Source organism: Pinus tabuliformis, chromosome Q (genome assembly GCF_031772625.1).
Source record: "Pinus tabuliformis cultivar Carrire ecotype Pingquan chromosome Q, CPIR1, whole genome shotgun sequence".
In the NCBI taxonomy this organism is placed as follows: Eukaryota; Viridiplantae; Streptophyta; class Pinopsida; order Pinales; family Pinaceae; genus Pinus; species Pinus tabuliformis.
In genome coordinates this window covers 237,473,169-237,493,898 of record NC_142296.1, presented here as the reverse complement: position 1 = coordinate 237,493,898, position 20,730 = coordinate 237,473,169, and the positions used below count along the sequence as shown (strand labels likewise).

Below are 20,730 nucleotides of genomic sequence, written 5' to 3'. Positions count from 1 at the left end.
AGAAGCCTTTGAAAGCTGCCTCGCAAGAGGAAACCAACCTTGACTTAACAACAGTGAGCCAAAAAACTGAGCCGCCCACTAGGGGAAACCGACTCGTACATAGATTAAGAACTAATTTAACTACAGAGATCAGCTTAGACACGCTTAGATACATAGGCGACAAAACCAACAAAATGCTCAAAAGACTAGACATGATGGCGAGAAAAAGCAGTAGCGCTAGAGTCCATAGTCACCCGAGGGCGATTCCTCTTCAATTCTGCACCACCATCCTTCCTTGTCATCAAGATCTGGATCGGGAACCCTTTGAGGAGCGTCATCCACCGCTTCACGCTCGCCTGCAGTCGTCCCGGTGTTCTGGAGCGGGCCAGAGCTGCTTTCATCAGCCAAGCGAGAGGGACTATTATCTACGGGCAGAGGAACAGGCGGAACAGAAGGGGAGGCCTGCGAGCTGATAGGGGGTGTAGAAGACGGGGGAGAGGCGACGAAAGCAGGCCGAGGTTCAATGTAATGGTGAGAGGCGAAGGTAACATTCCGCGGGGAGGGAGGGAGGCGACGAGCTTGACCACTTCCACGAATACGATGGGGAGCACTTTCACTGGGATTGCGAGAGGGGGACGAGCGAGAGGAAGGGGAAGGGGAGGGATTAGGCCTGGAGCCTCCCCTGCGGCATCTCATACGGTGCCTCAGCTTTGGCATTGCAACACAGAAGTCGTGAGAGCCGGCGGAAATGAGAGAGGGTCCCAACAGAGGAAGGTGGGGGCGAAAGCCGAACAGAGCAGGGAGGAGCTGAGCACAGAATGGGCTGTGCGAGTGATGATATCCAGGGATGAAACTAATGCAGGAGGCCAGCGGGCAGCGCCTTCCAACCGTGGTGCGAAGGCTGTGCACTTCAGCTTCCGGCGAACAGCGAGAACCTACAGGCAAGAGCTGTCTCGACATGGAGACCGACAGAGCACCACAATTCCAAATCAAAGCATCTGAATTCTCAACTGAGGACGGGGTCACAGGGGCCGGAGGTTTCATGTTGAAACTCTTGGTGTCTCGGCCTCCCCACCGATATAAATGTCGCGTAGGGTGACGGCCCATCAACTTAATTGTTCCAGAGGTGAGTACCTGCCTTCCGCCGGCGAACCAGTGGGCTTGCCACGCGCCCGTCTGCCGGATCGTAACCTCCATCACGTCAATGCCCACCCGCATCCGGGGTTAGGTTTGGCAACAATTAAGTTTGGTTTGGATTTGAATTTTCAGATGAGGTTCACCATTAGGTTCATCTCTATACATTTTTCAAATATATATCTATGTACATGGAAACTACAAGGATAAATTACAAGGTTTATAAGAGATTAATTTATCACTTGTAGTTTCCATGTCCATTATAACATTTTTAATGTTTATTGATGTTTCTTTTTTACTATTTTATGTTATATTTCATTTTATATATATATATATTTTCAAAATGAATATAACATAAAATAGTAAAAAAGCAACATCAATAAACATTAAAAATGTTATAATGGACATGGAAACTACAAAGGATAAATTATGAGGTTTATATGGGATAGGGAAAAGAAATGACATTGTCAACGCCCACAAGGTTCCACAAACTTGAATGAACCTCAAATTTTTATTTTAGGTTCACCAAATTTTGAACCTCAAGGTTGAGAAGTTCAGTGAACCTTGTGACATAGCAAGCTACTAGAAAGGAAGGATGGATCTGCTGGCAGGATAAAAATAATTCTTCTTCAAAAGATCTCAAACCCTTGGTATTTTGGAGACCCCTTTTCAGTGCCCAGTTGAATAAGGGGCTGGCTTCAAATCTTACAGCTTAGAAGTTTTTTGGTGTTGCCATCCATCTACTTCATCAAATTTCTGATTTCATTCTCCAGCAATCATACAAAAATTCACTCTATTATAGCTTCCAGCTATAAGAGAAAGGGGAATTCAACAGTCCACCTGCTCCGGATTTCCTTGGCTGCCTGTTCCTCTCCACCTTTTCCTTTTAGCAGATAGAAAAAGATGGAAACGGGATCAATGGGACCATAAGATTAGCTGGGAGCATGTCGTTGGTCAATAGGAGAGAAGAATCCTAGTAAGAGGGGGCTATATATAACGTCAGAAGTTACAGTAAGTAAAATTCTGGTAATGACTTCTAGAAAAAAGCAAAACTCTGGTTTAAAAAAGTTTACTTGGAATAGCAGCATACCTTCACAGGTAAATTGAAGTGTTTATATCTAGGTTGAACACTAGTTTAAAAACTGCCTGGATCATTGAATTTTCCTGTCATCCTTAGTTTGTCAGATTAGAAATTTATCGATCCTTCTAACATAAGTGGGTGGAAACTAAGTTTGAACTAATTTTGAAGGGAGTATTTTGGATTAGTCTCTTATGTGAGCAAATAAGTTAATAGCCTGTTGAATCTTTAAAGATTGTGAACTTGGTCTTTGAAACGCATATCTGGGTCACGAGTCGGGACATTGGATCTGGAATCTAGATGTTTATGTGATTAGTGGCACTTTAAGTGATCCGTTTTTATGTTTGATTTGATCTCTGTTTAATCTTTAGCATGCTAGTATTGCAGTTTCACAAGATTTAACTTGTTCAAAATTTACTTCATCGTTCATGAGAGATTCTATTATATTGATCTTTTTAATTGAGAACCAGACATCTATATTGACTGTGTATATGAATTGTTTACTTTATAGATATTCCCTTCCTAATGTGGAGTTTTTTATGGTTTTGCAGTGAGACATATCGTTATTTTGATTTGCCATTCTGTCCTCCAGGTTGGTATAAAGTTATAAACTCTGATATTTTTTCCTTTGACAAGTACTGTAGTTTGTGGAAGATTGTGAGTTCCATTTTCCTGAGCTTTAATGAAGGGCTGTTACTGCACATCCTGGTCCTAAGAAGCATTCTTGTATTGAGTCACCATTGCAGATCACGTGACTGAAAAGAAGGAGGCTCTTGGAGAAGTCTTAAATGGTGATCGCATGGTTGATGCTAGGTATCGGTTAAAATTCCGGGTGGACAAAGAGACCAACTCCCTTTGCAAGAAGAAGCTTTCAAAAGAGGATCTAGCAAAGTTCAGGCATGCTGTTAAGAATGATTACTACTTTCAGATGTACTATGATGATCTGCCTATATGGGGCTTTGTTGGAAAGGTTGAAAATGAAAATAAAGGTGATGAGAAGAAGCCTAGGCATTTGCTTTACAGACATGTGCACTTTGATGTCCTATATAACGATGACCGAGTCATAGAAATCAGTGTGCATACAGATCCTCAGTACACTGTGGATATTACCGAGGACAAAGAGATTGAGGTTGAGTTCATGTACTCTGTTAAGTGGAAAAAAACTGACATCCTATTTGAACGCCGAATGGATAAATATGCGAAATCTTCATTTTTGCCACAGCACTTGGAAATTCATTGGTTCTCCATTATCAATTCGTGTGTAACTGTTCTTCTCCTGACAGGATTCCTGGCCACAATTCTCATGCGCATTCTGAAGAATGATTTTATCAAGTAATGTATCTTGGTTTTTGTTAATGTATTTTAACTTTTAAGAGTTTCAAAGCGTGAATAGAGATTAATTGATAATCCTTAAATCTTTCATTTTGCATAAAAACTAATGAATGAATGTGTCTTGTAACTAGTTGCTGTGCATATTCATTTTGTTTGTTCCCTGTTCTATGATTATGAAGATACTCTCGTGATGAGGAGTCAATGGATGATCAAGAGGAGACAGGATGGAAGTACATTCATGGAGATGTTTTTCGATATCCTTCACACAAGTCTCTATTTTCTGCTGTTCTTGGCTCTGGAACTCAGCTGTTAGTCCTGTAAGTAACTTTGGGTTGATTTTTGATTATTTTGCTTTTCTTTAGTGCTTGTAAGTTTTCTTAATACATTTTGCTTGGAGTGTTATGGTATGAGATTTTCTAAAATGAGCTATTTCTGTTCTTGGATGTTTCTCCCAAATGTCCCAGTGTCAAACAAGTCTCTGGGAGGTTATTTTTTTCTGTTTGAATGAATCGTAATAGAGTATTGTAAGCTTTGAACTTTACCTTTTCTAAAGTGATGTTCTTCATCTGTGTATTGCAGTACTATCTTTATCTTTGTGCTTGCATTGGTGGGTGTTTTCTATCCATACAACAGGGGAGCCCTATATACTGCTCTTGTTGTTATATATGCTCTTACATCTGGCATAGCAGGCTACGTTGCAGCTTCCTTTTATGGTCAACTTGAAGGACGAAATTGGGTAGTGAAAAAAATTTGCATGCTCTCTTTTCTATTACTCATATGGCTTTCTAGTCTCAAAGTATATAATCCTAGCTTTATCCATTCACTGAAAACTAACATCTCCTACTTTTTGCTGCAGGTAAGGAACCTTTTGCTTACAGGTTGTCTCTTTTGTGGGCCGCTATTCTTAACCTTTTCCTTCCTGAACACAGTTGCAATAGCATACAATGCCACAGCAGCCTTGCCATTTGGTACTATTGTTGTGATTGTTCTCATCTGGACACTAATCACCTTTCCTTTGCTCGTGTTGGGCGGCATAGCTGGTAAGAACAGCAAGGCAGAGTTTCAAGCTCCATGCCGTACCACAAAGTATCCCCGGGAGATTCCACCATTACCATGGTACAGGAGGACTGTTCCTCAAATGGCAATGGCAGGCTTTTTGCCATTTAGTGCCATTTATATTGAGCTATATTACATTTTTGCAAGTATCTGGGGTCACAAGATTTATACAATATATAGCATTCTCTTCATTGTCTTCATCATCCTCATCATTGTTACCTCGTTTATTACAATTGCATTAACATACTTTCAGCTTGCAGCAGAGGATCATGAATGGTGGTGGAGGTATGCTTGCTTACATCATATACAGTTTCCAAACTTATCGTGTGAAATGTGTTTTCTTTATTTTCTATTCATGTATACTTATAACACTCTTTTGGTTAGGTACATAGTGCTTCGTACCACCATAGGTATTATCAAGCTTGAAGAGAGTGAATAGTTTTTATTGTGTGTATCTTCTGTTTTTTTTTTTTGTTATTGTCTGGTCAATGCTAGTATTACTTGGGTGTAAAATATAATGCGGGGTACAGAGTTGTGAATATTTCCTGTTGTGGTAGTGCTATACCTTGTTTTGTTTACATGTTCTCTAGTGGATGGTAATTAGGTTGTTTACAAAAGATGAGATTCCTATATAGCCATTCATTCATGTTAGTTGTATTATTTTCAGTAACACTTAATTGAAAGCGTTGTTCTCGGGGAGTGATAATTGAAGGTAAGCATCAAAATTTCAAATAGATTCCATGGTCATTATCAGACAGTCACCATAAGTTCTAATCATTTTTGAGGCCCTTATCATATATATGGGTCTAAACACACAAGCAGCCACAATCCAAAATCTACTTAGTTTCCATTACCCACCCAAGTGGGTAACCCCTAGGAGAAATTTTTTCTTCTAACTGTTCAGCTTGCCAGTCAGCAGCCTTATGATGATCCACAGATAGCTAGTCTCAAATGCCTTCCATCCATGCTCCGATCAGTGCTTTATTCATCTAGCTTCCTCATCAGATGAAGGTGGTCATTTATTTAAAGCTAGATTAACTGTTTTCATATTCAAGTGCTTTAATTTAATATTTAAGGGCACTCTAGTATGGATCACAGGTTGAATTGGATGATAGATTGTTTTTGGTTATATCTTTGTTCCCATGCTTCACCTTGGTGGCTATCCCTTGCCCTTAGTCCAGTGTGATCTCCCTTGAGGCCTTACTTTCCACTGCCTGGGAGGGGCAGATATAGGAGGCACCAATTGATATTGCATTGTTGCATGTCCATGGCCATCCATACTTCAACACTTTCAATCTGTTCCTTGTACCCATGTCCCATCTTCGGGTTTATTGCTATCTGTCATCAGTATTGGTTCCCTGTTTTCCTCATCCTTCATTAGGGGCCCAGAAACTTTGCCCTAAGAGGTTGTTGTAGTAGAAAGAAAAGAAAAAGCATGTGCCATAATGTTAAAATGCAAAAGATTGGCAGGGGTAAATGAAAGTGTGTGGAGAAAAGCCTAGCTTGAGCTCTACCCCCATCATTAGTCCTCACCTACTTCCTGGCTAATGCATGAGCTATCAAAATGAAAGGAACTTTGAAGTTTGAATATCCCACCCTTGATGAAGAATGAAACATTTCATCTTAAAGGGGTCACTGAATTAATATAAGCATGTAACACAGGCTATGCAAGAAAAAGAAAATTGATGAAGAAAAAAGCACACAAGAGGGGCGGTAAAAATTGATTGAGGAAAGGTGTAACTCAAGTTCCACGATTGCTCCCTCTTTGCATCATAGCACTCAAGGATGATGGAATTTCATAGTTGGTACAAACACTGTGGTATCCTCCATGAAGTAAATCCTTACCATGTCATTGACCACTTGCACATATTGATTGATGGGTTGGCCTAGGAACTGTTTCTCCCTTTAGGGTTGGGAGCACCTAATAGGGCCTTTTCATAATCTTCCCATATCTAAACATGGTAACTTGTTTACAAACTATAAGCTAGGAAGATATTTGAAGATGATCCTTGTGTGAAGTACTTTTTTTTCCTTTTGCATTAAATATGGTCCACTCTTATACTCTTATGGTTCTTGCACCTATGATTATGATCTCACTTGATTTTATGAGTATGTTTCATTTGCTTTATCCCAGGTACAACTACCATTCTTTGAGGGATTGTATGATGCTTCTTTGGCACTTCAGAGAGGACGTCCAAAACCATTTGATGACCACATTGGACACTAGAGCTAGGACGTCGAGCTTGGGATGTATCCGAAACTATTGATGATCCTCTCCTCTCTCTCCAAAGCTTGAAATGTTGCACATCTGAGCCAAGGTGTTGCTTGGAGAGCTGTTATATCTCAGAGATCATAGGATGCTCTTAGGTTGGCATTACACCTTGATGGATGTTGCACTATTTCTGAATGAATTTGATGATGATGACTTGAGATCCCTCTAGAAAGGATGGTACGCTTCTCTAGATGATGATGTCATGCTCTAGCCTTATGATGTCCTCTTCATATGGTTGGGATTGATGATGTGGGCTTGATTCATGTTGACGTCTTGTTGAGGGAGCCCTTGCTTGATAATTGGACACCTTTTGATGACGAGATGTGGTTTTGGGTGAGGAGCACCTTTCTTGACTCATCGATGGCATATTTTTGTTGGAGACATGCACTTTTAGAGGATGTTGTCATCCTTGGAGGCCTTTTTGTTGACACGTGTGGATTAAAAAGAGGCTTATTGTTATATTCTAACATTGAGATAACTATCTTTAAGATTGGCGTGTGACTGTGACCTACTTAACTTGTAACATATATATATATATATATATATATATATATATATCTTCCGAGTAAGACTAATTCTATTAAGAAAAGAAAAGTATAGTACAATCAAGCTTGCATGCAAGCGAAGCAGAAAAGCATGGGAGCTGTAGGTGAAAGGCTATCAACCTCGCTCCTTAGAGACAATCAAGGAAAGGGCCATAGAAAACACGGGAATACAAAAAGCTAGAACTAAGCAGAGATATCTACCCCGAGAGGGCAGTTACTGCCACACGACATTTTTTGCCTTTTTTCTTGCTTACTTTGACCCATCCAGTGGAGTTTGGCTGAGCCATAACAAGTTGTAGACTATTCTGCTCTGGCGGCGGAATATCCTTATCAGAGTCTGAGGACGAAGGTATATGAGAACGTTTCTGAGAGAACTGAGGGGCAGAGGGGACTGCCGGACCGACTGAGGGAGCGTCCAGCGGAATCTCATCATTCTACCCATCTGCTTCAATTTCCTCCTCATCCGAACTAGAGGAATCTGTATCGTCCATAGGAGGGGGTGGCACACAGGGATTCCAGCTCTTGGATTTGGGTTTGCGTTTCAGATTCTTCTTTTTGTCGAGGAACTGGGTACATGTACTCTGGAGGTGCCCCGTTTGATGACAATGGCGGCAACGGAAGGCTGTATTCTCGTAATCCAAGGTTTGTGTCCAGTGGAAATCTCCAATCTTGAGATTGATCTGATCCGGCAGTCCTTTGCTGATATCTATTTCTGCACAAATTCTGCCGTAGGTGTAGAGTCCATTTTCCTTTCTTGAAGAATCTATAGCCAGGTAGCGTCCTAAAGTGTCTCCAATGGCTAAGAAGACAGAGATATGCCATAGATGTGCCGGAAGATTCGGGAGCCTGACCCAAATGGGAAGCTTGGTGATGACAGCTGTAGAAGGGTCGAAGTCTGGAAACCAAGGGGTGAGAAAAAGCCCAGCCGAACCCCAGAACCAAGGGCCTCCCGTTAAGGCCTTTTGGTAATCTTCATTTAAGTCAAAAACCACAATGAAGAATCCTTTTGAACATAAGTAGATCTTGCTTTTTTTAGTCCAATTGGTATGGATCCATTGGTATAGATCTGATGTGCGAGGCCAGAGCCCATTAAATCTGCATATGAGTGCGGATTCTGCAAATATCTGGTAGCGATTGTCAATCTCAGGATGAGAGAAATTGATGGAAGGAATTTCCTCTGATTTGTCTACCAAAAATGGCTTTGGAGCCACAGTTGGTTGGGCTGCTTTCGGAGAGGACTGTGGGTGGGCAGCTTCTTTGCAGACTGCATCTTTAAAAGAGAAAGAAGGGGCAGAGGAGGTCTGCCCAAAGGAACCACCTCTTAAACGAAAGGTAGCCACAATAGAAGCGTCCTTATGTATGCTGTAAAAGGAGAGAGGAAGGGGATTCATAAGTTGCTTACCCTTATATAGCAATCTGAGGTAAGAGGAGGGGATCCCCAGCCGGCGTTCGAGTTTTTGCAAAAGATCCTGCACGAGATTTGTTGCGCATACCCATTGCATCATCGTCTTGCCCGAGAGTTTGACCTGGATCTGAAATGCATGTGTTTCTTCAGGCAGATCTGGCTGGGTCAAGAAAGGAAACTTCTTCCAACCAACAACAGACAGATCCATGTCCAGATTCGCCAGTCTTTGAGCATTGACCAGAGCTGGATGAGGGGCACATATGCAGTCGATGTGTATTGCCTTCCTTGGTGCCTTTACAGGCCTATCAAGCGGGTTCGGGAAGCCGATCCGCTGCATACGTATGACAAAGAAGAGATCTGAAGGAACTTCAGGGCTGCTTCTATTTACATTGTGAGCAACTCTAAAAGCGGCGGCATTAGGACCGTCTAGAACATTAGCCAGGAAAACAACCACGCAGACGGCGACATCATCTGTGCCAAGGGGAGCCTTGTGCATGGGCATGCGTGGGCTTGCAGCCTGCAGATCCAAGTCTGCTACCCAGTCGATGAGAATGGCCAGCTTTGGCGTCTCTGCAAGCCGATTTGGCAGGTTCGAGAGGCAGATCCGCTGATGGCTTTCTGCTGAGGTGAGATCTGTGGAACCTCCAAGGTGAGTCTTTGTAGCGTAGCGAGCAGCTGTGAAGGCGGCGGCTCCAATACCGTCTGATGCATTTTTTTTCCAGGTAGTGTAGCCGCCTAGACAGTGACGTCATCTCTTCCATGGATATCCCTGTGCAGGAGCATGCAATCGTGCAGATTCCAGTCTCCGATTTGGTTCAAGAGCAGGAGGCGGCCAACTCTCTGAGTGGCCGAGCCGGCGCAAACTGGAGAGGCTACGCTGCAAACCCTAATCACCGTTTTCGCCATCGCCTTCCGAAGGGTAGTTCTTTCCCTTGTAACATATTTATTATTTTGAGGGCTCTTAGTCGATTGTTGAATTAAATGGGCTTGGTTTCCCTCATATAATAAAGGGAAGTTGATTTAATGAGGATAAATTTGACACAATCACTCACACATCTAGAGAGTACGCACTAGTTGTCTCTTTTCTCCTAGTTGTTAAGGAGCATTGATTAAGTGAATTGTCTTAGGGAGGATATTGTGATTGGAAGGAATTTTCTCTTAGATGATAAATGTGATTCTATGGTGATTTTGTGTTATTGTAAGTATTCTCTTCCATCTTGTAATTGTTGTAGAATTAGGGTTTCATCCAAATTTTCATCAAGTGTGTTGAATCTTTTATGGATCGAACATCTCCTTTTGCAATATTATCATCAAGTTTCATTAGGGAACCTTAGTATAGCTTCCTTGCCTTTTTGTCTCCAATTGAATGGAAGTCGCTAGGGTTTTTGATGAAGAGAAACCTCATTTCAGCCTTTTCTCTCATAAGTCTTTTCGATTAGTCCTTTTCCATAGACCTCACCCTTAACTCCATTAGCCCTTTGATTTAGAAAGGCACTAGTCCACTAGTGTGTTAATCATCTTAAAATAAAATCTAAAACCCTAATTTTTTTTGGTTAGGGTTAGGTTACAACAAAATATGCATCTAGTAGTATAAAATACCTTGGACCTTATAGTCCTAGTGATAAAATTTGCATGTACTAAACTAGAAAAGCATAAATATCATGTTTCATGCATGTTTCAATCATTAATTAGGGTTGATGTCTAGGGTTTCATTGCGATTTAATACTTTTTAACCATTGAAATTTGTTGTAATCTATTTCTTTATTTAGCCATTAAATAAAATTTTGTGTGCACTTGTTTATTATCAATTTTAAGCTATTTTGTTTATTTTTTGTTGAAAATTTTGCACGTCATAAATTGTGTTGCTAAAAACCAAAATTTATAACAATATTTGGTAATTAAAGGTAGCATGTGTTTGGGAACCTATTTGAGCATCTCTAGGACTTGTTAAATCCTCCATGTTTCTTCACCACTTGCGTCAACCATGTGCTTCTCACCCTTCTGACATTAGCATTTGGGCGAAGGTGGGTTGCCATTCAAAAGGTACTTTGATCATTTTGCAATCAGGTGCTTATACTTGTTTGTTTTTGGGCATTTAGTATGGATTATGGGGTGATCTGGAAGATTGACAAACCTTGAACACATTCTTGTTCTCTCACCTTACCAAGGGGGTTAATCTTTGATCCTTGTCCAGTGGGACCTCCCTTAGGGCACATTTGGTTATAGGAAGGGCACTATCTGGGAAGCCATGATTGAGATAGCGTGTTCCGTCTTCCCTATATCATAACACCCTCCATCCTACATTACAAGCCCCATGTCTCACCTCTATTGTTTGGGTACAACTTGTCTCTGTTTCTTGGTGATTTGGCACTCATATGTTCACATACCTTGAGTAGGGCCCGAAAACTTTGCTCTGGGAGGTGGACGCAGCTAAAAGAGAAAAACATATCATGACCACAGAAATAAAGAAAAAAACTCCAAATGTAAAAAATGCCGAGACATAAAGATTAGCACGTGGGCAAAATTCTAGCATGACTTCTACCTACCTCATATGGCCATCACCTGATTCTTGAGTACATGATGCTCCATTACATCAAAAAAGGAACCGTTGCATGTGCCAACCCCGATAAACGATACACTGACTCATCTTAAAGGGGTAATAAAACTACTACATCTTACAAAGCATGCTCTAACCCTTGAGCTATAAGAGGTAATACAAAGAATAATCGAGAAGAAATAAAAGGCGCACAAGAGGGGTGGAAAAACCAAGGCTGAGCTGGTAATTCATGCATCCACGAATCCTCCCTCCTCACATCTATACACTCAGGATGTGGTTAGCCCCATCAACTGGTCCCTTTGACCATGACACTTGCCCATGAAGTCTTCTCCCCTCCATTAGCACATTATTATTCACTTAACACCTATCAATAGAAGGGTGGACTAGGGAATTGTTATTTTCCCTTAAGGGCTGGAAGCACCAAGTTGACCTTTAGCCACCTCTACATAGGGAGAAAACGTCCATGTGAGATCTTGATCTTGATTTTGGAAAGGGATCCTTGTTTGAAGTATTAGATTGCCCTTAACATTCAAGTTTGGTTCACATAGATGCATTATTGATCTTAGTCCCTAATGACTGGTTGCTTTCACTAAAATCCATGTTGTTCTTTTCAAGTGGTTCAACAACCCAAGCCTTGGGCACCCACAACAAAAGTACCTAGGCCCTTTAGAGGAGTACATTGGCCCAAAAAGGTAAAGCGTTGAGAGTCTGGAGCATCCTAGCAACACTATCATATGACACATGTCCCAGAGCACCTCAAGGACCCAAGAAGTTGGTTGAATTTGACCCAGATTTGAGGATGCTTCAGGATGACACCACTAGATCTAGCCCCCAGGCTAGCCTTGACACAACTTGATGGGCAGGAGCTGATTCAGAGCCCATATGAGGATGGTCTCGCACTGAGAGACTAGGAAGGGCTTTTTGCAGTAGAGGAAGCCTTAATGTTGGAGAGAAGGGGGCCTCATTTAACAATTGGAGACCCATGGAGACTACTTTGTGGCAACCTAGCTGGATATTGGGATCCCACAAGAGATTTTGAGGTAAATTTGGGGGCCAACCCTCAAATTTTGATCACACATGTATCTACACACATTTGGAAACTTCATTGCACCTTGGCATGGCATTTGGAGCCTAAATTAGGCATGATGTCAACAATAAAGGAAGCTATGGCTCACATGTGTGGGAAAATTAGGCTCATTTTGTTGTTAGCTAATGGGTTGGCTTGTAACCCAAGCACATTTGAGGATCAAACTTGTTTTAGGGGCTTTGTTAGGCATAATTACTTGTCCTACTCCTCATGTACGTAGAGGATAGGTTCATTTCATTGTTGATAATCACCGACGATTGTTTTGAGCCCTCTTAGAGAATTTTGACCTAGCTTGTATCTTGTGGAGATGTGAATCTATGGTGGATTTTTCTATTGGAGCTATTTCTTTGGCTTTGGAGATGTCATTTTGGAGCAATAGCAGCTTGTTCATGCATTCTATCTTGTAATTGTACCTTGGATTTGATAAATCTTTGATATTTGTGTCTAATGTCTGGAATGGTTAATTATCCAGGTTTTCTGTTAAGCTAGTTATTGTTGAAATTCATTACGTGGATTCTAGATGATAGTATTGCATGCATTACTCATTTATAGAATGTGAATGGCAATCCCATTGACGAATATTTCAACTACCTCTCCCAATTGACTTTACTCCCTCACAAAAGTGATAGCTAGGGTTTTGAAATCTAGGGTTTCATTATTCCCTTACTCCTTTCCAAGATCTAGCAAATCTTACACTCCCATAGACTCCATCACCCAAGGACTAGGCACTGGCCTTGGTCACTTTGTTGGTCGTCCATAAAATTTACACCTAAATCTCATTTTCTCTCCTCAAGTATGATTTCAACCCCTCAAGGATAAGTTGCTAGCTAGGGCTAGGGCATGAATCTCAACTAGGGTTGAAGTCGTTGGCCTTTGGGAGGATTCAACACTTGAAGAGAAGGCGATTGCCTGAAATCAACTCCTTTAGTTGCTAATCCATCCATATTAGGGCTAAAGTCTTTTTCCCTAGGTAGATTTTGCCCTAGAAAAGCCCTAGTTTTCCCTAGGCTTCAACTTGGGGCTTATTGAAGGCTTCTTGTTCCATAGGTTGAAGGTATACATTGTTTGGAAGCCTTTTCTTGGCCTTTTGATTCTAGGTTGATCCTTTTTCCTTGCTATTTCTTAAGCCCTAGGTCACATTGAGCCCTAATTAGGCATATTGGAGGATGCGAATTGCCTTGTTATGCTAGCTAAGCCTTGTTCTTAAGTAGAAGTGTCCTCCATAAGCCTATCTTGTCACCTTATCCCTTGTACTTGGCATATCCTTCTAGGTGACCTACTATAGGGAAGCCTCCCTAGTGGTGAAAGTCCACAAAAGAGTAGGAGGTAGTGGCTATGGTGACAGTGGGCCACACCTCATATTGTTGTCCCTTGGTCTAGTTCTTGCCTTGTGAGCTCCCCTCACAAGACTTGCTAGATTTTGAGGCATCATTTTTGGCGTCGTTGCCAGGGAGGATTTGAGTCAACCTCCTCTTAATTTGAAGATTAAGCTTTACTCTTTGAAAATAACACTCAGAACAACAAAATGAATTCTCTTCTGGCGACTCCCAAACCAGATGATACTAAATCCCCTGGTGGTTCTCCAGACAGTGCCATAGCTCCAAGAAAGAGGAAGACTAATAAGAAAACCACTGAATCATCTACATCTCCTGTAAATCCTATTAGTCTAGTGGTTAGGAAACTCTTTGCAGATAATATCACCCCTTTCACCATGGATAGGCCATGGCTTGTAACTACATTCAGACCATTGGATCGAAGCCAATTCCTTGATGCTCTGCATCCATTACCTGAGAAGTATTATGAGTGGTTGCCCAAATTCAATGGTACTGATGCCACCACTGCAGAGAAACATATTCATGAGTTTTACTGGGCAGTGAGTGCAAAGCTAATAATGGAGGAAGATGTAGTCATTGTTTTCCTTAACCTTTGATGGAAATGCTAGGGATTGGTATCTTAGTTTGCCCCAAGGTAGTATTTCTGATTGGGATACCTTTCATGAAGCATTCAAGAAAAGATGGGCTACAACTTTGGATGGAGGCATCCTTCTTGAGAAGTTCCTTCAAGCTATTAAAATTGAGGAGGAATTTGTGAAGGAATATACTCGAAGGTTTGAAAACCTCCTTAAAGAGATCCTTGAGAGATATAAGCCTAGACCTACTAACGACACCATCCTTGATAGGTATATAAGATCTCTCCATGGACATTTGACCTATGCCCTTAGAGACAAAGGTCCTAAAAGCCTAGTATATGCTAAGCTCATGGCTATCGAAGTGGAGTATAATATAAATGCTGCTAGGATTGATTTGTTCAATTACCGTAGGGCTAGAATTGAACCTAAGATTAAGCCTATCTCCTATGTTGATCCTTCTCTGCAAGCTTTTGCTCAAAAATTCGATAAACTTACGAATGAGCTAATGCAGGGGCAAAAGACATTGATGAGAAAATTATCCATTATGGAGAGAGAGGTGATCTCGAACAAACTTCCCTCCTATGTCGCAATTCAACAAGGAGAAGTCCTTCAACAAAAAGGCCCCTAAGGGAGATCTTGCCAACCAACAAAGTGTTCCAAACATGCTTGCCCCAATCACTTTGTTAGGGCAAGAAGAATCATCCTGGCGCAAAACTTTGTGAGGAATATCACTCCCAAGAAGATTGTCCTTGCAACCATGTAGAGGAGGAGGAAGTCCATGAGCACTTGGACATTGTGAATGATAGTGCTCCCTTTAACATCTTGCTTGGTGATACTTAATTCCACCCATAGCCCAATCGAGTCCATAACAAAGACACTAATAATCGAGTTGAACCAATCATTATTGTTGAGAATAGTGGAAGGTTCAAGGATTTGCAATATGCTAGGAGAAATACTAATCAAACCCAAGCAAGTTCTAGCTCCAGTAATGCATCCCAAAAGAAGGACAATTATGAAGTGCAAACTCAAAATAAACCTAAGTCAAACCTAGGAACAATGATATTGCATTAGATGTGGATATGACAAATGTTTTGGCTAAGGTTAATGTGCAAGTCCCTCTTATGGAGATGGAAAAGCTTCTTGCTCAAAGGAGGCAAATTAGGAAGGCCTTTGACTTTGAGGATGAACTTGAGGATCCTCTTGTCATCTTACAAAACATGTACTTTGATAGGAAAAATGGAGGTCATGAGCCATTCTTGTTATCTCTAGTGATCAATAATCTCATATTACATAATTGTATGCTTGATTTAGGTGCTTCAGCAAATGTTATGCCATTAAAAGTCATGCATCAGTTAGAAATGGACATCACTAGACCTTATAAGAATGTATGTGGTTTTGATTCCAAGTCCATACCTGTCTATGGTCTTATTAAAGATGTAAAGGTATCTCTGGCAGCTAACAAGGATATATTTGTGTTGATGGATATTGTAGTGATTGATGTCCCTGATGCCTGGGGTATGTTGCTATCAAGAAAATGGTGTGCTTCAATAGGTGGCCAATTGCAAATGAATTTATCATATGCCACTGTCCCCACTTTTAATGGGACACCCTTTATCTTGTATGGGGAACCTCAAATTCTTGATCATGTTGAAGATATTGAGCCTTTCCCTTTCCTAGCCCCCAATAACAAGGCTATAGTTAGCAAGAATCAAAAGATATCCTTCTAAGGGGCCCCAAAAGTCAAACAAGCCTCCTAGTTCACAAAATGTATGTCATAACAAGAAATAGAACACAAGGCAGAGCATCACCAAAAAGTAATGGGTCCAAAGACCAAAGAGAGAATACCAAGATGGTGACCTTGTCTTGGTTGATGAAGACCCTATTCCTGTTAGGATCCATTGCAAAGTGGGTATGGGCTATTTCTACATTGATAAACTTGATGGTGAATGTTTACCTTCACCGGTGAAAGGGTCCCACCTAACTTTATTTGATGGAAACTGAATAAATCATGCATAGTAGTTAGTTGCATTGCATATTGTGTGAGTTGCTGAGCATTCTAACATCTTACATTCTCATCTCATGTCCCATTATAAATTACATTGCATTTATAATAGATTTTATTTTTTGTACAGATTTATATCATCATATAAAACATGGGTGATACCCTACACCTAGTGCACATTCCCCCAAACAAGTTGATTTTGATGTGCAGGTTACAAGTTAGCGAGCCTAGGGATTGTTGGAGTTCTCATGAACGCTCTGTTCAAGCTATTGGATCATGCGCTCTACGGTGAGCTCATATCCTCGAGTTGGAGTGAGATGTTACCCACCAAAATGGGTAACCCCTAGGAGAATTTTTTTTTCTCCTACATTTGACAGCTAGCCGATCAGCCAGAGTCCTAATCGCTACAGGAATTCCAATAGTTACTAGATTTCCAGTAGCGAGTTGTCTTACATTTGTCACACAGACATTTGTAAGATAAAACAAGTTCTAAACAAAATACTCATCAAAACTGTTAGGAAATAGCTCAAAGTTACTAATGGATCACCTGATGGCATTTCTCAAGGATGTTCACAGAGGAGTAGACATGGTAGTAAAGTGTTGATAATAAGGAGGTTGAAAGGATAAAGATAGGCATCTGGTAGAGTAAAAATGTGACAAAAGTTGAGCTCAACATTGGATCCCAACAACTCATTGCTACTTTTAGAAAATAAGTTCTTGAGAACGATTTTTATTGTTATTCCTTGGAGATCCAATGGATCTAGGAAAACAAATACTTCTTTATTGTTGAGGACATAAAGTTGAAAGCTATATAAGGGTTTGCTCTCTCCATTTGATGTAGGATGGATTTGAGAGAAATCCCTTGGTGCTTAATGGAATATATATTGGATTTGTTTGGAGGATCAATGAAACACTTTGTGGGTGATGATGTCTTCCAAACCTTAACATTATCCTTCTTGTTGGATTTATCTTGACATATTCTTATGGAGTCATGAATTGGGTAGGACCCTTCCTTTTTATTTTATGTTATTAAAGGAGTATTGTTTATGATTGCATGTTTCTCTACTGTAGTAAAATTGCATGTTTCTCAACTCTAGAAAAAATGCATGTGCATATTGTTACCTGCCATTTTGTGGGTGATATCCCTAGGAGAATTTTTTTCTCCAAGATGTTCCTCAGTCGGTAGCCAACAACCCCTTGCAGCGATCAACTAGCTCGTTGTGCCATTTCTCTGCCACTTGAGCTAGCCATGTGGTCCCTCATCCATTTGTCTTGATTGTATATTTGAAGGTGGATCTCCTGAACGTAAAGGTATGCCTTGCCATTTGGTAATTGAGTGTTGTAGTTTGCTTATCAGGGATACTTTTGGGCATGGATTAATGGAGGGATTTAGCGGAAAGAGTGGGCTAGGTCTGTGCTCTTGTCCCCTAGACCTCTTTTGGATGTTAACCTTGGACCCTAGTCTTGTGGGATCTTTTTTATTGACCTTTGGGCTTTAGGGATGGTACTACTTGGGAAACCTTGATTTTGGTTGCGTGGTCCTGCTCCCTTATCCACATATATCGCTCCCCTTCCCTCATTATAACCCCATTCGTCATTTCTCCCACTTGGGTCCACACTCCTCCACTGGGTTCACATAGTGTTATTCTTTCCCTCTCCCCTTGCCCACACCTTGGGTCGGGCTTGGAATGATGCCCCAGAGATTGATACAACTAAAAAAAACGTAAAAGCATAATTGGCCACATTCAACAGCGAGATGTACCACAAAATGAAAAAGATGGCTGAGACAAACACATTTAGCACGTGGGAAAAAGCCAATACATGAACTCTACCCCATCATCATGGCCATCACCCTGGTTCCTATAGGCCCTAGATAAGCCTCCTTTATCATTTAGGAACCCATGATTGTACCAATCCCTGGTAGGCAATGGATCACCCTACCTTAAAGGGGTATCCACTGCCATATCTTACACATCATGCTCTTATCCCTTGAGCCTCGAGCAGTTAATTAAAGAAAAATCATAAAAGGAAAAACACATATAAAGAAGGGTGAAAAAATCAAGGTTGGGGCACCTCATATACCACGATTTCTCCCTCCTATACATTATATACCCAAGTGTGGGCTTCCCTATTATTAGCTACCCTTGTACCCCAACATATGGCCCAAGGCTGCCCCTTTCATTCCCTACTCCATTCATCTCTTTATCACATGGCACCACCCTTCAAAGGATGTACCTTGGACATACTATCCCCTTTAAAAGTAGAAACCACCTAATAGGATACTTAGTTAACCCAATTTAGAGCTTTAGAGACATTAACACATGCCAAAGCCCACTATGGAAGGGCATGCGATTATGAGCTACCCATCTGTTGTCCATGGTTTGTAAGCTTTTTTACTTGATTTCCTTTGATGACTTGTATTGGAAGGCTAGGGGACGCATTGGATCTTTTGCAGGATTGCAGATGGTCTCCATTTTGGGTTTGGTCCCCCTATACGGGGTCCTAACCCTCCAGAGGGATACATTGGCACATGTCCTAACCCTCTAGAGGGATACATTGACACATGTAGGGTGTGTGTTGAGAGCCATGGGCCTCCACAACAGTAGACAACACTCCATGGATCCTCGGAGATCTTCAGAGATTGCTCAAGATTCACTTATTGGACGAGGAAGATGCACTTGGTTCACCATGCCCAGCCAACCCCACAGTTGTACCATGCACTTGGCAGAGGACTTAGGACTTGTATGCTGGTGAGGCATCACTTAAACCATCATCTGAGCCCTTACAGATGATCTACAGGCATCTTCGACCTACTTGGAGATCCATGAGGTCACTTGTGTGTCCTCACACCCATTGGGAGTACCACATGTTTATTATTTGGAGAACAAGGGGCCAACCCCTTGTCCACTACTTTTGGGAGTCCTATTCATCATTGTGGCACTTATAGACTTCATCACGCTTCTTAGAAGGCCCAACGACATGTATTGTTGATCTTTTGGCCTCTTGAGAGGCTTATTATTTTGTTTATGAGTTAGTTTGGTGTACTTGTCACCAAACGTTAGCTATTTTGCACATTATTTTATTTTAGGGGCTAATGTAGGCCCAAGTAGCTAAATCGAACTCATTAGTAAGTGTATACAATTATAAATAGAAGTGATGAGGATGCATTTTAGCATCATCACTTGGATTTGGAACTAGTATCTCTTTAGATATCTTCGCTATCCTTCTCGGAGGACGAATTTTTGGAGCATGGAATGAATTTTGATGTTTGGATAATTTTCATATGTCTTGGAGCATCTTGATGGCAAGTTTTTGGATGGTTGGATATATTCTTATACATGTAATTACATTTTAATGCTATTCTTTCTTTTTAATTTTGTCACATACATTGTTGCTGGGATTTCGCTATACTAGGGCTTATTTGTTGCATTTCTTATGCGAAGTTGTGGAAATTTTGTTTCTGGATAGTGATTGCTTCATGTATGGGCCATGTATAATGAATGAATGTTTCTAGGGATGTTTCATTACTGAAATTCATCTATACAAGCCAATTATCTTGCAAAACGAAGTATAAAGTCTTTGAAGCTGCTTTTGCTACTGCCCTAGTGCCAAGTGAAGTTGTCTTTGAGGCCTCCTTGACCTAGAAAATTCAAAGGTCCATAGTCATAATTCTACCTGACTCTAATCTCCCCAAAGGATTAGGCACTGGTCCACCCAAAGGTGATCACCTTAAACTTATTTTCCTTCTCCCCTTTCCTCTTCTATAGGTCTAGTCCTCTAGGTCACCTATGGCATCAATTATCTCACGATCTAACCATCCAAATACTTCGATTTTTGGTCCAAAACTGCGTCGGTGTGTCCTCAAGAAGCCCTCCAAATTTCATGAGATTACAATGGTGGGATCTTGAGATATTTGCAAGCCCTAGCTCGAAGATCAATTCTTGCCCTTGGTTTCCCTTAGGCTAGAAACCTCACTAGGATCCTTGCATTCCCTTTCATTGAAAATTCGTTCCTTGATCCCTTTCCCCTCCCTAATTAGGTCAAGCATATCATTGGTTGCTAAATCCTATCTCTTTGACCGAACCTCGGGTCCACTTGGTCTCGTTTGGTCCTATCAAGGTTAATTCTTCAAATATCACCTGGAACCCAAGTTTCCATAAGAATTCTAGGGCTTAGGGCTCTCCTTTATAAGACATACTCAAAACCTAACCCTAGAAATTTTCCCCAAGCCCTTCCTAAGAGTCTTCCATCTTGTCTTCCAAGACAAGCAAGCCATATATTTGAACCTCTCTTGTGAATAGGCTTCCATGTTCACCCATCGCCCTATCATTGGTTCGTCAATTTCGTGATCTTTATCATAATGGGTCTCCTCCC

At 41.1% G+C, this 20,730-nt stretch overlaps 1 protein-coding gene across 1 annotated transcript in view; it reads left to right on the top strand.

Annotated features, from left to right (window-relative positions):
- The window catches only part of LOC149219067 (transmembrane 9 superfamily member 2-like), a 120,654-nt gene that overhangs the window by 46,608 nt on the left and 53,316 nt on the right, over positions 1-20,730 (top strand). The window contains exons 2-6 of the mRNA XM_089384247.1: positions 2,743-2,783; positions 2,938-3,523; positions 3,703-3,840; positions 4,103-4,259; positions 4,380-4,864. Coding sequence (XP_089240373.1) covers positions 2,743-2,783; positions 2,938-3,523; positions 3,703-3,840; positions 4,103-4,259; positions 4,380-4,864 — 1,407 coding nt within the window. The remainder of the gene's footprint in view (positions 1-2,742; positions 2,784-2,937; positions 3,524-3,702; positions 3,841-4,102; positions 4,260-4,379; positions 4,865-20,730) is intronic.